Consider the following 19,767-nt stretch of genomic DNA (forward strand, 5'->3'; position numbering starts at 1 on the left):
CAGCTCGCTTTCTGCAGCCAGAGTAGCCATTCCACACGTGGTGCCGGTCATGACCCTCCGCGGCCCTTCACGGCTCCGCAGTGCCATCAGGGCCGAGCCCAGACAGCGGTCTGGGTTTGAGAACTCTTGATCGGGCCCCGTCCACCCCTCCTGCCTTCCCCACGGCCCCTTTGCTCCAGCCATACTGAGCTGCTCTAGGGTCTCCCAGAGGCCCCGTGGCCTGTCTTGTTGGGGCTTTGTCTGTGCCATCCCCTTTACTGGGAACAGGTCTCACACCCAGCCTGCTTGTCTGGCAGCCTGCCGCTTGGGCCCCACCCCCTCCCACCTCATCACCCGGCCACGGCGCTCGCCTTTACTCTCGGCGGGAATGGCTTAATGATAGGAATCTGCCGCTGCCCACTCAGCTCTCTGAGGGCAGGGATCTCATGTCTGCTCTGTTCACCTTTGTATCCCCAGTGTGTGGCACGTGGTGGACACTCAGGGAAGGCTTGTTGGAGCCCCTGCTGAGTGCTAGGGCCTGAGCCAAAGCCCTGGGGTCAGAGCGATAAGTGCAGTGAGGTTTGTCTTCAGAGCTCGCACGGTCATGGGGCGGGAGGGGGAGCAGATACCCAGGTGGATCCACTACAAGGGTTCCCATGAGAGGAGCACAGAGTTCTGCGGAAGCACCACCGAGGGGCACCAGGCCCACCCTTGGTGGGTGGGTTCCAGGGAAGGCTCCTCGGCGTAGGTGGAGCCTGAGACAGCCTAACGGGGCGCTAGGACGGGAACCAGCCAGGCCGAGACTGAGCAGGGGCAGTGTGTTTCCGTCCCGATCACAGCCCGTGAACCGATGCCCGATGAGCCGTGGGCACTGGCTCAGGCCTTGTGGATCGCTTGCCGAAAAGCAGGTGATGGGCACACACTCCAGTTCTGCTGAGGATCAGCTGTTGGTTGCTCCTCAGACTTTGCAGGTGGATGAGGGAAGGGACGGAGATCAATTGACTTCAAGATTAGGGCTGGGAAATGGGCCTTTTTCTTAGGTTACTCCACGTGCCCGTCTGCCTCTGGAGAAGCCCACATCAGCCCTCCCCTGGGAAGCAGTGAGCCTCCTGGCCAAGTGCTTTATGGAGCTGCCAGTGCCACCCGCCTGTATCTTGTCTGATCTCACAGAGACCTGGGACTTTCTGAATCCGATCAGTCAGGCGTTGTGTCAAGTCTGGGCACCTCCTTTGCAGCTCTGGTCAGTAACAGCTGCTGCCCCTGAGGGAACCCAAAGTAAACTCGTGACTTTCCGCTTTTCCTGAACTCTTAGATTTTGGTGGTGGAGAGGGCTGCAGAGTCTATGCCTTTGTTTCTGATCCTTGTTGCCCTTACAACTTAAGATGTGGTAGCTCTTCTTGTGACTGCTGGGAATGCTCACACAGGGTGTCCTCCAAAGTAGAGTTGAGTTACCTGTGCCCGGTGCTGCACTGAATGTCACCATGTCCCAGAAGAAGAGTATCAGCATGGGTGTCGGCTATTTGGGGAAAACCATTGCTTCTGCTCCCGCCCCTTGGGAGTCCAAGTGGTCCATTTGGATGGAGCAGGGGATACCATTTTTCCATTTTATTATGGATCATTTGCCCAAGTGCAGGATATTTAAGTCCACTGGAAATACTGGTGAGAGTGCTATATAATAACATGCAGAAATACAGTCCCTAGGTCTGGGCGGGGGGAGGGGTGCCCAGGGGTTAGTTTTCCCTTGAATCATGTTTTTGCCTTAAAACTCCTTGACAGAAGAGCTTTCCTGCGTGCTGTCTGTGGGAAGCACCCTTAGGAAGGAGAAAATCCAGCCTGTCTTCTCCCACAGCCCGGTGGTCCTCTTCTGTTGCTTTAAGGGATCACCGGGACCACTGAAAGGAGGCAAGGGGACAAGACCACGTGCTTCCTTCTGGGTGAGAGTGTCAAGCAAATTGGAGCTTGTTGATTACCCCATTGCTTTCCACATTCTTTCCATTCCGGAGACCACGGGGAGATTTGCGGATGCTCCACAGGCTTTGCAAATCTTCCTCTAATTAAAGGGCCTCCCAGCTGCGTGCATAGCTCTTCTGCCTCAAATCTCTGCCCTTTGGTGTTTGTGTTTAAAATTCCATCTTTCCGAAATGTTTGCCACTCAGCAAGTCTCCTTGAAAGCCCCCACTCTTGTTTGAGGGAAGTTTTTTTCCTTTTTGGCTTTTATTCTGCCTCTGTACAATTTAAGTCCCTTTGGAATTGCGTGCACGGATGCTCTTCGGTTATTTGTCGCTGTGAACCTCGTTGTCTGTATCTCACCACAGCACTGGGAGGTGGCAGCGGGTGCTGCTGGTGGCCATGCTGTTGTAACTTCTAGGTGGCTGAGGACAAAAGAGCTTCGTCCTCCAGTGCTTCTGTTTAATGGGAGCTGTGCTGCAAGGCCAGGGAAGTACTTTAGAAGGAATCTGACCTATTGAAGGATCGGGATGTGTTAGCAGGAGGCTAAGCTCTCCCCAGGTGAAGAAGATACCTGGCCCTTGTCAGCTGGAGCCAGAGGCACAATTCATCAGAAATGCACAAAGACCCCTTCCTTGGCCTCGCCCTAACAGAATTCTCCAGTAGAAGGTCTGTCTAGCGCCTGCCTTTCAGGAACTATATGGCATCCTGTTGCTGGGGGGGGGGGCGGGGCTGGGAGAGCAGAGTTTTGTGAAACGCTCGGAGAGCTTCCGTGAAGAGGTCTGAAGAGTCTCTCTCTAAGTTAGATCCTGCCCTCTGGTTGATGAGAAATACAAGTGAGTTGGAGAGAGACTCCACTTCCCAGGACCAGAAGAGGCAGAAAGCGTTTCCTTTCTGAGGGCCGTCAGGAAGCCCTGCGAAGGCTGGCAGGCACTGGCCCTGGAGCGGGAGTGCCCAGGTCACGCCCTTAGAGCATGTCTAGTTTGGGAGACAGATTTAAACCCTTGAGCAGAGCGTGGCACACTCAGCCCGCTTTCCCCAACCTTGGAAGTCAGCCAAGCACAGGGTCAGTGAGGAGCAGCTGCAGGTCCTGCCGGCTCTGGGTTGAGGCCACCCGGCAGGAGCCTCAGATCAGTGAAGAGGGGACACTCAAGTTGATAAAGATCTGTGCCATGGGGAGCAGGAAAAGCTGGGCTTCCCTTTAGGGAGTAGGACTGGGGCAGGGGCCTCTGGGTGCAGGAGAGCACTCCTGGAAAAGAGAGTGGGGGGTGGTAATTTGGCTTTTACAAATAGAGAACTTTCCTAAGAATTTTAAATTTGAATTGGAATTCAGGGGAGAAGCGCATGCAGGTCACAAGCATTCTTCTTCTTCCCCCCTCGTGGGTCATTCACGTGTGTGCACCTTGGAGAGAGGCCCAGGGCTTAGTCAGTTTGAGGTCTCACCAGGTACCTTGCTCAGTAGACATTTTGTTTTAGGAAGAACGTCACGAGCTTTTTTTTAGAATGTCACAAACTTGATGAGTTCATACAGCCATATCCTGGATGGTCGTAGAGATGATAAGTAAATAAACGAAGTCTTGTGCTATGAAACTTCGTAGGATCTTAACTGAAATGAACCTTACTGGTCATCTAGTCTAGTGGTTTTCAGACATTTTAAAAATTAGCGGAGCCCTTTTTTAATTAATTTTTTTTTTTTTGGCTGCGTTGGGTCTTCGTTGCTGTGTGCGGGCTTTCTCTAGTTGTGGTGAGCGGGGGCTACTCTTGGTTGCAGTGCGTGAGCTTCTCACTGCAGTGGCTTCTCTTGTTGCGGAGCACAGGCTTTAGGCACGTGGGCTCAGTAGTTGTGGCTCGCGGGCTCTAGAGCGCAGGCTCAGCAGTTGTGGCACACGGGCTTAGTTGCTCCGCGGCATGTGGGATCTTCCCGGACCAGGGCTCGAACCTGTGTCCCCTGCATTGTCAGGTGGGTTCTTAACCACCGCGCCACCAGGGAAGCCCCAAATTAAATCTTATAGCAAACTTGAATGGGTCATGTTGGGCCCAGACTTCCCCTCTTACTCTTTTACCACCTTGAGCCCCACCAAGTGCCTCTCTGCCTTGGAGAACCATGACATCCATCTTGTTCAGTTTGGGTCCATTTTATTTATTTTTTTTTTTTAAGATTTTTTTTGTTGTGGACCATTTTTTTTAATAGGTCTTTATTGGAGTATAATTGCTTCACAGTACCGTGTTAGTTTCTGTTGCACAACACAGTGAATCAGCCATATGCACACACATGTCCCCAGATCCCCTCCCTCTTGAGCCTCCCTCCCCTCCTCCCTATCCCACCCTCTAGGTCATCGCAAAGCACCGAGCTGATCTACCTGTGCTATGCGGCTGCTTCCCACCAGCCAACTATTTTACATTCGGTAATGTATTTACTTCGATGCTACTCTCACTTCGCCCCAGCTTCCCCCTCCCACCCCGTTTCCTCAAGTCCATTTTCTGTGTCTCCTTCTTTATTCCTGCCCTGCAACCAGGTTCATCAGCACCATTTTGTTGGGTTTTTTTTTTTGATTCCATATATATGTGTTAGCATACGGTATTTGTTTTTCTCTTTCTGACTTACTTCGCTCTGTATGACAGACTCTAGGTCCATCCACCTCACTGCAAATAACTCAATTTCGTTTCTTTTTATGGCTAAATATTCCATTGTATATATGTGTCACATCTTCTTTATCCATTCATCTGTCGATGGACATTTACGTTGGTTCCATGTCCTGGCTATTGTAAATAGTGCTGCAGTGAACATTGTGGTACGTGTCTCTTTTTGAATTATGGTTTTCTCAAGGTATATGCCCAGTAGTGGGATTGCTGGGTCATATGGTATTTCTATTTTTAGTTTTTTAAGGAACCTCCATACTGTTTTCCATAGTGGTTGTATCAACTTACATTCTGCTGTGGACCATTTTTAAAGTCTTTATTGAATTCGTTACAATAATTGCTTCTGTTTTGTGTTTTGTTTTTTCGGCCCCGAGGCATGTGGGATCTTAGCTCCCCGACCAAGGATCGAACCCACGCCTCGTGCATTGGAAGGCTAAGTCTTAACCACTGGACCGCCAGGGAAGTCCCTGGTCCATTTTAGAGATGAGGAAACTGAGGACCAGGGCAGCTATGGCTCATCTGGTGACCTAGCCCCACTTCACTGAAGACCCACCTCTGGCTTCCAGGCTGGTGATGCATCCCTGCCACGTGCTGCATTAATTTATTCTCACGTAGAAAGCTCTGGGTAGTAAGGGTCAATAGCCAGAGAGATACAAGAGTGAAGAGAGAGATAACCCTGCCCCTGGTTCCTGATGCCCGGAGTCACTTTTTACTAACCTGAAACTTAGGTCATGTAACATATTCTTATCTGCTGGAAACCCGATTAATTTTTTTGTATTTGCATTGAACTTACAGTTCCCTGGAATATGCCTGTGCTCTCTGCCTGGAATATTCTCTCAATTCACCTTTTTTTTTTTAAACAATAGAGATAAAATTGTGATTATGTAGATACAATTCACATACTATAAGATTCACCCTTTTAAAGCGTGCAGGGGCTTTTCAGCATCTTCACAGAGCTGTGTGGCCGTCAGTGTTCGGCGTTCCACGCTGCACTCCTTTGACCAGATGGGCACTCCTGCCTCTCAGTCCCGCCGGCTTCTCTGTGACCTCTTCTGCCACATACGTGCTTCAGTTTTTATAACTGAGCTCAGGTGTTAGCTCCTCAAGACATGTACCCTGGCCTCCCCTGCTCCTCTTCCCCTCCAGAGAAGCTCTGGGCAACCCCCCTCGTTTCCATAGCATCCAGTACTTCCCCGGTCCAGAGCACAGAGCACGCTGGGGCTTCACTTGTGCCCTGCTCTCTCCTATTAGACTTTGAGAATGGGGACACTGTATTTAATCCTTCATACGTTAGGTAGGTTTTCTCTGGAGGGTTCGGGTTTTACTTCCTAATGAGCCAAAGTGGAGAAACAGAGGAGCTCTTGATCTGGGAAGACACAGACAGCGAAGGGGAGACATCCATTACTCCTGAGCGGATCTGACTCTTCCCCAATAAGAAGAGTTGCAGATTTTTCTTTGGCCGTGAGTGGTCGTTTTCTCTGGCTGACTTGGTGAAATTAAAACAAAACCTTGATGAGACATCCATCCAGTGGAAAGAATCCAGTGTGAAACGTTGTGGCCAGCCAGCCAGGATGATTTTTGTGCTAAGGGGGGAAGAAAAGCCACCGACTTGTTCTGGGTATCCCTCACGTTAACGTGGCACATCAGTGCTGGCCCCCAGCCCCGCTCAGACTCACGTGCCACACACGTGCTCACACGGCATGAACGGTTCCACTTGAAAGGGGCCAGCAGCATCACTGGGATTTTGGTGGACTGTTGCACCGTCTGGGTTGTTTAGAAGTCTGTGGTCTTGAGAGTTTGGAGAGACTATATGGTGGAAAGACCCAGGACTGTGGCATGTGACTCAGTGGTTGCGTGGTTCTGAGCCTCGGCTGCTGCCTCACGAGGTCCTTGGCCTCCCCGGGTGGCTCTGAGGAGTCCTGGGGTGGGATTGCATGGGTTTCCTTGGATTCTGGCTCTGCCACCTGCGAACTGTGTGACCATAGCCAAGTTATTATACTTAACCTGCCTGTGCCTCAGTGTCGTCGTCTGTAAATTATGAGAACTTGACATAAATTGGGATAACAGTAGCACCACTGCTTCGTATAGGGTTGCCACGATGATAAAATAAGGATGTGTGTTCCGTGCTTAGAAGAGTGTCTCATGCATAGCAGGCACTTAAAAAAAAAAAAAAAAAAGGTTTGCTGTTGTTAGGATAATTGCTTTAATAATACTAATAACACTAAAACGGTAATACTAAAACAGATGGACCCTCTGTCCGGCCCATGAAGTTACATTGTCTTTGCAAAAAGACCATGTGATAAACGAGTTGTTTTAATGTATTTTTCCCTGGTCTTTTTCCCAGAAAGATTTGAGGTGATTTGTAAGAATGCACCCAATGCAATAATGCTTTTAACACAGCCTGAGAAAGCAGGACCGCAGGCCATTCGGGAAGAGATCTCCAGTCTGTCCACGCATGCCTTCCTCGCACAGGGGAGGCTATAGGCCCAGCTTCAGGAGGCGCCTGCGTGGAGTGTGAGGGGCAAGGGCCGGCCCCACAGGTCCTCGCAAGGTGGTGGTCCACACCCCAGGGAAGGTGCAGGGGCTCGAGTCTGCATCTGCCTTGGGAGGCCCTTGGTCACAGTGATGTGGTGCCGCCCCAGGTCATCACCCTCTCACTCTCACCCCCACCCACCCAGCTGGTCCCTAGTCCAGCTCTCGGAGAGGCGCTGAGGAACATTGTGGGGGGCTTCCCACTGAGACAGACGTGGGCTTCAAAAGGTCAGAGCTCCACCTGAGTGGCCCTCCTTTTCCACAATTCAACCACGGTCCCACCGGCATTTAGGAAGCCCTGCCAGCCTTACGCTAGGTCCAGGGCCATCCAGACATCTCATCCCTGCCCTGAGGAAAGACACCCCATCCCGAATCCATGCAGCCTGGGACCCAGTCTTATATAGAGCGGCAGGGGCGTAGCCCGTAGATGAGGGGCATCGCCTTTGCTAAGGAAGCTTTGGGCATGCGTAGAAGAGGACCTTGAAGGATAACTGGGGGTCACTAGGTAGCACCGGGAGAAGGGCAGGCGATCCTGGTGGAGAGACTGTCAGGATGTCGGCTGGAGGGGTGACTGAGGGGATCGCGGGAGAGCCGCGGGGCTGCGGCAGAGGCTGGGCCCAGGCCGGGTCGGGGAGCTTCCCGCCCGCGGCCGTCCAGGCCGAGGCAGTTGGCTGCCCCGTGTGCAGCAGCTCCTGAAACTGGCCTGGTGGCTGCGCGAAGCCCTCAGGAGCCAGTGCACATAACTTAGACCCAGTGAGTTTTCTGCCTCTGGCTTCTTAAAGGTGCTTGTGTATCGTGCCCTATTCCTCGGGGACCAGCCCTTCCTTCATTAAGAGGAGCGGGTGGCTTAGAAAGACCCCAGCTTCTCTCAGCGCAGACACAGGTGATGCGGTCGCTCCTGGCCAGGGAACAGTTAATTTAATTAGGCACCTGGTTCGTCCCCTTCGGGAAGCGTAGGGTTACATGTGGACAACAGGAGCCTTGTGTGTGCCCCTGGATGACCCACATGTAGTGATTTCAATTTCCCCTTTCAGTTTGTCTTCTCTTTGTCCTGCCCCCTCCTGACCCTTCTTTAGAAAAGGCTTCTGGCTTCTTACTCCAGCCTGCAAGCTTCTAGAAGGCAAAGCTTTGGGGTATGAATGGCTGAAACCCAGCCCAGGAAGTTTGCCTTTGTTTATTATTTATCTCTGGGGTGGTTTGGGGCACCTGCCTAAGAAAAGAGCGGCGGGAGGCTTATTGTTTCTTGAGAAAGCTCTTTGTTGTTAATGGCACATGAGAAATTGATTTCTAAGCAGAATAGAACATGTGTTGATCAGAAACGCTTTCCTAATGTTGGCAGCTTCCCATGTGTTAGACCCTCAGTGATAAGACCCGGCTGGCAGTATGTGACCCTCAGGAGCCCGTGCCGGTGGCCCGAATCTGAGGGGCACGGTTCGCACACGTTATGGTGTTGCCAAAATTGGGAGATTGCTTCCTACACTTGTCGTGTACCTTTAACCATGTTCTCCTTAAAAGCGCATTTTATAATTCGCAGTCTTCAAGTGAAGAAAACTGTCTGAACTTGTACTTAAAGTATACTGTTCTCAGAGTCCAGCGATAGCTTAATTAGAAGAGAGGCCGGATCTGAAACACGAGGAGGGCCGGCGGCCCTGGGGTCAGGCTGTGCTGGGTGGTGACGCTGGCAGTGTCGCGGGTCCCTGCCCACAGCGCAGGAGTCAGGGTGGGCGGGCAGGGACCGTGCAGCCCCCGAGTTCCCCCCGATTCTCTTCCTTCTCCACCCCCTCTCCTCGGAGCCCCACTGGAAGTGGGTGTGGGAGCGGAAGCCGCTCGCCTTGCCAGCCCAGCGGGGCCTGTGCTCTGGAATCGCTGGGTCAGAGTTTGGAACTCAGAGTCCAGTTCTGCCCTGCCCCAACCTTGCCACCTGTGTGAGGCGCTTCCCTGCACTTGGGTTTTCCCATCCACATGGTGGGGAGGGTGGGGTCCTGGAGGGTGAGCAAGGTCCCCTGGGCTCCCCCTCCGCTTCCTCAGGCAAACCCTCTGAGTGGGTTTACAGGACGGGGTGAGGTGTCCCCAGTGTGGGGCATGCGCACTCGGAGAGGTGTTACATCAGTTCACTTGGAAACTCTGCTTCCAGGGCCCAAGGTGTTTCTGGTGACAAATAAGGTCCTGGTAACAAAGCTTCCACTGGGCTGGGACTTCCCTGGTGGTCCATTGGCTAAGACTTCGTGCTCCCAATGCAGGGGGCCCGGGTTCCATCCCTGGTCAGGAAACTAGATCCCACATGCCACAACTAAAGATCCCGCATGCTGCAACCAAAGATCCTGCACGCTGCAACTAAGACACAGCACATCCAAATAAATAAATATTTAAAACAACAACAACAAAAAAGCTGCTGCTGGGCAGTCGTGGGGAGGACTTTGTTTCCTTCACCCCGATCGGGGTGGGGGGGCAGTGGGGCTGGGGGAGATCCTTCATCTCCCATAGGCTCCAGAGGCCGCCTGGGCCCACGTTCACGGATGGGTCTTCAAGTGCATCCTTCTTAAACCTGGGAGTCTGGGGAGGAGGTGGGAGGGAGCCTTTAAGAAGTTTTATGAACAACAGTGTGCTGGGGCTTGCCATCACATTTAAAGGGGCCCACAGGCACTGCTCCACCTGGCCGAGGATTGCAGCACACAGATGCTTCTCTCTTCTACTCTCCTCGGGGTGGGGGCGGGGGGAGCCTGGGGCCGGCTCTTCGGTCCCATCACAGTGCCTCTCCTTTCCTCCACTCACATGTCAGCTCCGTCCACCTCCTAGACCACCGAATCCCTGCAGTCCCCCTGCCATCCCCATCAGGTCCACGTCACAGCCCTCGCCACTCTCAGGATGGCTCCTCGTGCCTTGTCTGTTTCCAGCGGCTGGAGCGTGCTTTGGGAGAGCAGGGCTGTGCCCGTCCATCTCGTCTGCCACTGAATCCATGGCACCTGATGGGTGCCTGGGGGTGGGCACTCAGGATCTACTGAGGTGGGTGTTGTAGCCCCCAGTTCTGAGGTTTAGGAAGGTTACACTCAGCCAGGAAGTGGCAGACCAAGGATTCGAACTTGTGTTTGATTTTGAGTTTGGTGCTTTCCAGAATGCCACACTGTAGGTTGTGTTTCTGACACAGGCATGTGTGTCACTGAAAGCACTCTCCTTATTTTCTTTTTTAATTTTTATTAGAGAAAAGCAGGGAAGGTTTGGGGCCTTGGAAAAAATAAAGGGAACGGATTGTAAACAGAGACCTCTGCTGGTCATGGGGAGGGAGCCCCGGCATCCTGATACTTTGCTGTCTGCCGGGGAGTGAGGCCAGCCAGCACTCTGCCCAGCCATGGTTTCAGCAACGTTACTCATCTGAGTGTGCGACCCAGCGAACACGGTCTGTTTTCGATTCTTATCTCTCTGGTGGCGGGCTCTCAGCCAGCGGGCAGATCAAAAGACGGAATGTGTTCGTTTGGCCATTTTTTTTAAAAACCGAGGTACAAGGGTGCATTTCTTAAAGATGAGGGCGCCGTGGATTAGATTATCCATGGAGTTGAACTGGTCTGGCTTTTGTGCTTTTTTAAGGGTTCATCTCAAGTTTCTTTTTCTGGTTGAACAATTTTTTTCAACATTAATAACTAATGGAGAAGGGGAAGAGGCAAAGTAGAACCATATGGTGGCCCAAACACAAACCTCACTTGTGGCCGGAAACTTCTGATTTGTATCTCTTTTCATGTGATCAGCTGTTGGGCTAGATAGTAGAAAAGGATTCAGTTTGAGGCAACAGTAAGAGTGAATGTAATTTTTATTTAGTTATTTTTTTATAGCTTTTAAAAAAATTTATCTGGCCGCGTTGGGTCTTCGTGTGGCGTGTGGGATCTTTAGTTGCAGCGTGTGGGACCTTTAGTTGCGGCATACGAACTCTTAGCTGCGGCATGCAGGATCTAGTTCCCCGACCAGGGATCGAACCCGGGCCCCCTGCATTGGGAGTGCAGAGTCTTAGCCACTGGACCACCAGGGAAGTGGAAGTCCCTGTAATTTTTATTTTTTTAACCCAGATGTACTGTATGTCACATGTCTTTTCTTAGACATTGGCTAGTAGCTGTGTGACTTGGGGCAAGTTACTTCTCTAAGGCCCTATTTTGTCACCCCCTCCCCCTTTATTTATTTGGCTGCAGCATGCGGCATGTGGGATCTTAGTTCCCCGACCAGGGATCGAACCCGTGTCCCCTGCAGTGGAAGCGCGGAACCCTAACCACTGGACCACCAGGGAATTCCCTCGCCCTTCTTTAAAATAGGGACAGTAACCATATCTATATGCAGGGCTGTTTTGAGGATTAAAGGAGGCGATGCAGGCTCTTTGCTTCCTGGCTGCTTGAAGATCAGCCGCCATCATGCCATCATGAGCAACACAGTAACTGTCCGGACCAGGAAGTTCATGACCACCTGACTACTTCAGCGGGAACAAATGGCACTGATGTCCTTCGTCCTGGGAAGGCAACAGTACCTAAGACAGAAATTTGGGGAAAACTAGCCAAATTGTACAAGACCACACCAGACGTCACCTTTGTGTTTGGGCTCAGAACCCATGTTGGTGATGGCAAGACAACTGGCCTTGGCATGATTTACGATCCCTTGGGTCACGCGAAGCAGGATGAGCCCAAACACAGGCTTGCAAGACATGGCCTGTACGAGAAGACCTCAAGAAAGCAGCGAAAGGTGCGCACGCGCGGAACAAAGACTCTGGTCGTGGGGACTGCAGAGGCCAGTTTGGTGCTGGCAAAAGGAAGTCAGCTGGAGATCGGACGGCAGAAGGAGTGAAGATTCTGCGGTGGTTGTGCAGATTTGTCGTGAGAGAATTAATAAAGTAAGACCTTTTACGTGAAAAAAATAATCAAAAAATCAAGGCGGCGACGCATGTAGAGTTTACGCAGTGCAGTGCCTGGCACCCCCGCCCCCTCCTGGTGACCTTCTCTTTATTCTCGTTATCGTTAAAGGGTCACCTGAGGCAGTAGCTCGTGGCATGCTAGCCTCTCTCCTGCCTCTGCCTTCTGGGTTTTTTTCCCTCTCCCTGCCCTACTTCACTTTATTCCTGTTTCACCCGATCTTTCCCGTGGCCCTGTGGCCCCATGGGCACTCGTGAGCCAGCTGGTGGTGCTGGTGGTGAAGGGCGAGGCGGTCCCTGCTCCCTGGGGTGTGGCCCCAGAGGGGCAGTGGAGAGACCGATGGAGGCGTGAACTTCACCACCGGAACAACGGCGGGAACGCTGTCTTGGCCAGTGCAACGTTGTTTAGTATGCCGCGTCACTTGGAATTAGGTTTAAATCCCCCCAACAGCTTGGATTGGTCTGACACCTTTGGTGTTATATGACCACTCCTTACAAAGGCTGTTAAGCAGGTCAGATGGGCAGTTTGGACAGAAACTGTCCAGCCCTCGGATGGTCGACACCAAGCACACGTTCTCGCCAGAGGCCCTCCTTGGGTCCCGAGGAAGCAGAGCCTATGACACACACGTCCTGGAGTGAACTCCCAGCTTTGTTTGGACCTGTCCTTTCATTTAAATTGCTGTGCAAACTTGTGATCCATGAGACTTAACGTGATTTCGTCCACTGTTCTAAGCATTTGACATGACTAGGAGGTGGGGTGAGGTTGGGTCTGTACTGTGACCCTACATCATAGGATTGATACCCGCTTCCACCAACACGCCAGAGCACCCACCAGTGTGTGCGTCACTGGCCCAGGTCTGGAGGACCGGCCTCTGCGGGCACCCACCGAGTCAGCGCTCAGTGAAGAATGTTAAGTCTTAAGGAAGGAGTAACCTGATAGTTGAGGCCAGTGTTAGAACAGCCGTCTCCAGAGCATTTAGGATTCAGTTGATATCAGTGTCACTGCAGGAATTCCAAAGAGTGGGGGCATCTTGATAAGGAAGTTGGGGTTTGGTCTGGGCCCTGAAGGGTGGTAGGATTTAAGACTATATGGGGATCGGTTGCCAGTTTTTTTGTGTGTGTTTTTTTTGTTGTTGTTGTTGTTTTTGTTTTGCGGTACGCGGGCCTCTCACTGCTGTGGCCTCTCCCCTTGCGGAGCACAGGCTCCGGACGCGCAGGCTCAGCGGCCATGGCTCACGGGCCCAGCCGTTCCGTGGCACGTGGGATCCTCCCAGACCGGGGCACGAACCCGTGTCCCCTGCATCGGCAGGCGGACTCTCAACCACTGCGCCACCAGGGAAGCCCAGGTTGCCAGTTTTAACAACCAATATATGTCATGTGTAAACTGGAGACATACTAAAACATTATTCATTATGTATCTGAAATACAAATTTAACTGGCCAAATGCATTGTTTTATCCAGCAACCCTAAATGGGGAGGATTTTTAAGTGGAAGAACGCATGTGCAAACTCGCATGTCTAGAAGCACTGAGTAGGACAGTGTGGTGGGTTGAGAGGGTTCAGGCAGAAGTGCAGGGGTGGGAAGGGGGGTGGGAGTGAGACGAATTGGTGGTGGTGCCAGATCATGACTAATGCGCCCTTGGCAGCTGCTGTGGTACGAATCTGCGAGCACACTGTGTAGTCCACACTTCTCGTTCCACATGACGACAATAATGTTATTTTTACAGAGCATTTTATCTTGGATCAAAGAAACAGGAGTGGTGGAGGGAAACAGAATACAAGGATATGGCCCAACTTGGGAGTTTATCCAAAAGGCGAAAATGGTACCTGCTGGGTGGAGACTCATGCAGCCACACCACAGCCAGGTGCTCTTTGTGGTGGGGCAAGTCATGCATCGTTCGTGAGCTCTCTGTGTTTTCCTGTTGCACAGCCGTAGCTTTGTGAGTTACAGCTCAGATGTATGTTTTCCTTAGGTTGGTTAGAACCTGGCCGTAGAGTTTGCAGAGTCCAGGTCCGGGTCTTCAAGGGTGGCTGGATCTGGGTGCTCAGGTACTATCTCCACGGCCCTGCAGTGCTCAGAAACACAGGGAGGTACTCTCCCGCTGCCTGCTGCAGCCCAGGCCCTGCACCCCCAACCCAGCTGCCCTGGCAGAAAGGAGGTGACACGTGTATCCCTCCATCGCCCCTGGAGAAGACTCTTCCCTGCATATGCCAGGGGCTGAGGCCCTCTCGTTGCCCATGCGTGGTGGTGGAGTAGAGATCAGCCTTGCCCAGCCATATGGAGTGAGGAGCTTTGTGACCAGAAGAATAGGAAAGGAGGCTGGGCAGGCAACAGGAGTGGCCATTGATGACAGCTGGTACCACGGATCAGCCCCTTGCGCCGCTGCCTTAATCTGCGTTGTCTGTGCTTCGAAGGACGTGAGTTACAAAGTGGGGAGTGGAGTCCCTCCTGCTCCTTTATGCTGGCCTTGAAAGTACCCAGATCCACTTGGACAGGTAGGGAGGGCTGGATCCCATTTTCTAGAAAAGTGGCTGCCACATTTTTTGATTTCACAGGCCAGAGACATTTAAAAGTGAAGAGGAGGGAATAGGTCATTGGTTGTGAACCTTTAGAACAAGAACAAGACCTATCGTTTCATCAAGTTACGGACATCTTAACACCAAAAAAAGGGCATTCTCAAAGGATGAATACGTTTAACCATGTGAAGAACCTAATAGTGTCTTGATTAGAGGCTTTCTTTACCTGAATTATTTGCGCTGAAGCAGTGAGGCTCTTACAGTGGCCCAGCAGCCATCTGTGTCTAATGCAGCTCACCTGCTGTGTTTGCCAAATGAACAACCTCGGGCCCAGCCCAGGTCTCCGTGGCTAGTTAACAGCTGAGCTGGGGCTCGAACCCAGCTCTCTCAGTTCTCAGTCTCGCACTGCGCTGTGCTCCTTGGGGTCGTATAGTAACACAGACGCCAGGACTTTCACTAAAACTCCCGCTCTCTCTGTCTGCTGCTGTGGAACCACATCACGGGTCATATTCCTGGTTGGAGCCACAGTGAAACTGTCATTGGTATCCATCAAAGTTTAGTTCTTGACTGTATACTCTTTGGGTGAAGATCCTTGCTACACACCAATTTATTAATTTAAAAATAAAGCCGAGGACTTCCCTGGTGGCGCAGTGGTTGAGAGTCCGCCTGCCGATGCAGGGGACACGGGTTCGTGCCCCGGTCCGGGAGGATCCCGCATGCCGCGGAGCAGCTGGGCCCGTGAGCCATGGCCGCTGAGCCTGTGCGTCTGGAGCCTGTGCTCCGCAATGGGAGAGGCCACAGCAGTGAGAGGCCCGCGTACTGCAAAAAAATAAAAATAAAGCCGATTGGCGTTTAGGAGGCTCCGTATTGTAAAACTCCTCCCTTCCTCCTTCCCACATACGTCAAGCACTTGCTCTGTGTCAGGCACTGCCCTGGGCACTGAGGATTCAGCGGTGAACAGGATCAAAGCCCTCGCCCTGGTAAAACCTACATTCTAGGGAGAGAGACATGACCACAAATCGATAAAAAAAATCATTTCAGTTAGTATAAGTGCTGGGAAGAAATTATTGAAATACTTTCGATCCATGAATTAGCCTCTTGAATAGGAGTGAGGTCAAGCCTGTTTATACCAAATCCCATTATCTTGTAAGCTTCTTCTGTTGGGGGACTTAGCCATCCGCAACAGGACTGGCGGGAAGGGGTCAGCATGGCTCTGGGCAGAACTGGATCTCAATGGTGCATTTTCATCCAGTGCCTGGGGCAGTACAGCAAATTCAGGTGCAGCCTAGGCTGGGGCCGCTGTCTAGGCCGGAGCTGCCGTTCAGACCGGGGTTGCCGTCCAGGCTGGAGCTGCAGGCTGAGAATGACAGGCAGCAGTGGTGTTGGGGACCGAGGGGGAGCAGGGGCATCGGTGCGTCGGTTCCTGATGTGCACGCGTTGCCCTGCGCTGGACGCTACGCTGGGTACTGAATGCATCATCATCCCATGCAATCCCCAGCCGGGTTGGTTTTTCTCATCCCCACTCTACAGGGGAGGAAATGCAACTCGGTAGAGAAGTAAAGTGACTTGCCCCGGGCCAGGAGGCCAGTGAGTCGCAGAGTCAAGAAGTCTAACTTCAGAGCGTGTTTGCTTGGTCTTTACGTAATACTGCAGGATAAATCAGGCCAGTAGTGTCAGGGCCCATGGGGTTCTAGGCAAAAGTCAGGGCCCAACAAGTAAGGCAAGGAATCAGCCCAACAGAGTAGTGATGCCAGGGAAAGGCTGTAACGTGATAGGCGGGCACAGAGGTGCCCAGGGCCCTTGCAGTTGGCCAACGACAGAAAAGCAAGGCCACTTCAAATCCCAGCTGCCTTGGGTGGAAGCTGTTACAATCTTCCTTGCCTTGATCTGGCCTTTTTTTTCCAGGTGAAGGGCGCCATAGCTGAGCAGGGGCTGGGTGGGAGGGGGTCGTTTCCCAGCAGACCGTGCCTTTGGCCTGTACTCTTCTTCCTCTTAGCTGTCCGCTAAACCAGAGTTCCGGTCAGAGGGGGAGACACCTCTCTCTACTGCTTTTTTCTTGTGTGGGCCTTGGGCAACCTCACGACTCCGGGCCTCAATTCTCTAATCTGTAAAACGGGGATAATAACTACTTCACAGGGTGAGTGTGAGCTTCCGGTAGACAGTTTCCATCTGTAAAGGGCCCAGTGTAGTACATGATACGTGGCAGGCGCTTGGTATTCTCAGCACCAAAACTAACCGAACACAGCCCCATTTTTGTTTGTATGTCTTTCTGCTTGGGGAGGTGGGTACACAGATGGGTGTTACATCCAGAAGGAGTTCTGAAATAAGCATGTCGTCGACAGGGGTTAATGATGCGTGTGTCCCGCGTCGGGCGGCTGGCTGCCCGGTGCTGCTCGGTGTGTGAGAAACGGCTGTGAGTCACCAGGCAGGGTCACCATCTCACAGGTGTGCCAGACAGCGCCTTCCAGGCCGAGTCCGGAGGCACCCCCCCATCAGCAGAGATGCCTCGAGAAGCCCACGGAGGCTGCTGGTCTCCGAGGTGACCGTGTCCCCATCCGTGCCTCTCTGGTGGTGGCGGGGGCCTTCCGGGGGAGCACGGGAACTGCTGGGACTGGCCACCCATCTGCTGAGCTGCTCTTCAGGTGTCTTTGCCACATGATTTAACTTTTCCATTTGGAAGGGTTATTGGTGCAGTTGGCAGCCACTCGTCGGGTAAACGATATGGTGGGGCCTCCGTAAACCCTGGCCCATGAAATGAATAAGTCAGCACATTGAAAATATAGCATGGAAGTGACTCAAGCCTGAAGGAATCCATTTTGGAGAGTGCTGCCCTCCCTTCCTGGAATATTTCGGTGGAAATTGATGTTTGAGTTGGGAGGAGGAGGCCAGAGGCCTGGTTCCTAGCAGGGCTCTGTGTCCGGTTCGGCAGCACTTGCCCTGGATTCAGCCCTGCCCGCCCCCCCCCGCAGGGGCCCAGGAGGGTGAGCCTGAGCACAGCAGCTGGAGCTCGGCACTGTGGGAAGCTGGCGGGAAGCTGCCTTTGCAGCAGGTAGGGTTGACTCCGTAAGCCAGCCTGGTAACGCTTGGCTGGGGTCCTGGAAAGTACTGGAAACTCCACCCAGCAAGGGAGCCTGTGGGAGCTCTCGGCACGGACTGGCTCTTCTTCTCAGAGCTCTCTGGACTCCTGTGTGTTTAAAGTGTTTACCTTCTTCTCGGGGCTTCAGCTTATGCTTTTCCCACCAGAGACCAATACCAGGCACGTTCGTACGTTACTAGACCACCCTGGCGACCAGGTAATTAAAGCTGCGCGCAGTTTGGAAGGAAGGCTGTATTGGAAATCACGCTCCACTGTAATTCAAGAACAGGTTTCTTCATAGAGGGACACAGTTGGTGTCAGACACATGTGGAAAAGAAAAGAACAGGCCCATAATTCTGGCAGGCTACCAAGGGCTAGATGTTAAATATGCTGACCACGGTATGGCTACAGATGCCGTTAGCCAGCCTGGGTTTGATGTGTTATTTTAACCTCTGTTCTGACTTTTCCTCTCTCTCTGCCAGGTCCCCAGTCTATGTGAAGATCTCCTGTCTTCTGTTGACCAGCCACTGAAAATCGCCAGAGACAAGGTGGTGGGAAAGGATTACCTTTTATGTGACTACAACAGAGATGGGGACTCCTATAGGTGAGCTCCTGCCCCACGAATGCAGCAGGCGTGCCGCGCCCGCCACAGCTGCTCACCACTGCTGCAGCAGCTCAAGGACTACTGAGCTTTGACATCTGACAGCCCATCAGCCTTCTTTCTGCTTGTGCTTCTGCTAGGCTTTCCTCTTTTCCTCCCTCCCTCCGTCCCTCCCTCCCTTCTATCCATCATTCCATCCAGTTGACCGGAAGATGTCTGTGGAGTACCCCCACTGGGCATTGGAGATGCAGCAGTGAACAAGAAGCCCCTGCCCTGGTGGGGCTTACAGTCTAATAGGAGGGGGATGTTGGTAAAAAAACAAACAAAGAAAAAACAGGGACTTCCCTGGTGGCGCAGGGGTTGAGAGTCCACCTGCCAGTGCGGGGGACATGGGTTCGAGCCCTGGTCCGGGAAGATCCCACATGCTGCAGGGCAACTAAACCCGTGCACCACAACTACTGAGCCTGTGCTCTAGAGCCTGTACTCTAGAGCCTGCGTGCCACAAGTACTGAAGCCCGCGTGCCTAGAGACTGTGCTCCACGGTAAAGAGAAGCCACCGCAATGAGAGGCCCGCGCACCACAACGAAGAGTAGCCCCCAGTCGCCGCAACTAGAGAAAGCCCGCGCACAGCAACAAAGACCCAGTACAGCCAAAGATTAATTAATTAATTAAAAAGAAAGAAAGAAAGAAAGAACCCCCAGCAAGCTGCTTCATTAAAATTGCATCAAATCCTGCAAAGGAGAAGGTCCAGGATGTGCCCATGACAGGAATCCCGAGCCCAGGGAGGGCCTGCGTGCTTAAGGGCATGTGAATGAATCTCGTCAGACAGATGTGCAGCTGTCCTTTCTCTCTCCATCACCCTGTCCAGGGCTGCGAATAACTAAGTCGACTTGCGTCCCTGCCCTGGGTGATCCGTGGTCTAGAACAGGAGACACACCCAGGAGCTGATTACTGTGTGACCTGATTCCTGCAGCCAGGGCCAAGCTTATTGCATAGAGAAGGTAGCATAGAGAAGGCCGAGGTTGATTCCAGGAAGACTTCCTGGAGGAGATGTTGTCCGAGCTAGGTTTTTAAGGGTGCCTAGGAGTTCTTAATATTAAAAAAGACTGGGAATCCCTACACGCATCCAGTATTCCTGTGATGGATGGCTGTAGTCAGTACCTTGGAGAATGGTGGAGGAATGCCATAGGCTATAGGTTATTTTTAGAAGCCGCAGAACCTGGGCTGGGTCTTAACGCTTTGGCCTCATGCTCTTTTGGGGGAGGGGTTGGGGCCTGAAAAGTGAAAGGAGGAGAAATTCACTGGAGGTAGCCCACGTGGGCTCCAAGCCAGCTCTGCCCCCTTGAGCAAACGGGAACTTTGACAAATCACTTACTGTCTCTGGACTCTAGTTCTCGCGTGGATTAAGCGGAGGGTGATAGTGTCCATTCTTCTAACAGGTCGCTCAGCGACACGCTTCTGTGAGCAGGCACTCGTGTGTCAGACGCTGAGTCACTCTTCTGTGGAGCTTGTGTCCTAGTGAGGAGTCCAGAGAGTGAGCAGCTGCATAAACAGTATATATTGTTGAAGAGCAAGTAAAGAAAAGGATGGACGA

At 52.4% G+C, this 19,767-nt stretch overlaps 1 protein-coding gene and 1 pseudogene across 2 annotated transcripts in view; both read left to right on the plus strand.

The window, feature by feature from the left end:
* CAPZB (capping actin protein of muscle Z-line subunit beta) overlaps window positions 1–19,767 on the plus strand; it is a 136,838-nt gene that overhangs the window by 77,002 nt on the left and 40,069 nt on the right. For both annotated transcript variants that reach the window (XM_024749708.1, XM_024749709.1), the window contains exon 3: window positions 18,055–18,176. In XM_024749708.1, coding sequence (XP_024605476.1) covers window positions 18,055–18,176 — 122 coding nt within the window. The remainder of the gene's footprint in view (window positions 1–18,054; window positions 18,177–19,767) is intronic.
* LOC112402702 (40S ribosomal protein S24 pseudogene) lies at window positions 11,498–11,916 on the plus strand (annotated as a pseudogene).

The sequence above is a fragment of the Neophocaena asiaeorientalis genome, unplaced genomic scaffold, assembly GCF_003031525.2.
Source record: "Neophocaena asiaeorientalis asiaeorientalis breed wild unplaced genomic scaffold, Neophocaena_asiaeorientalis_V1.1 scaffold275, whole genome shotgun sequence".
Lineage (NCBI taxonomy): Eukaryota > Metazoa > Chordata > Mammalia > Artiodactyla > Phocoenidae > Neophocaena > Neophocaena asiaeorientalis.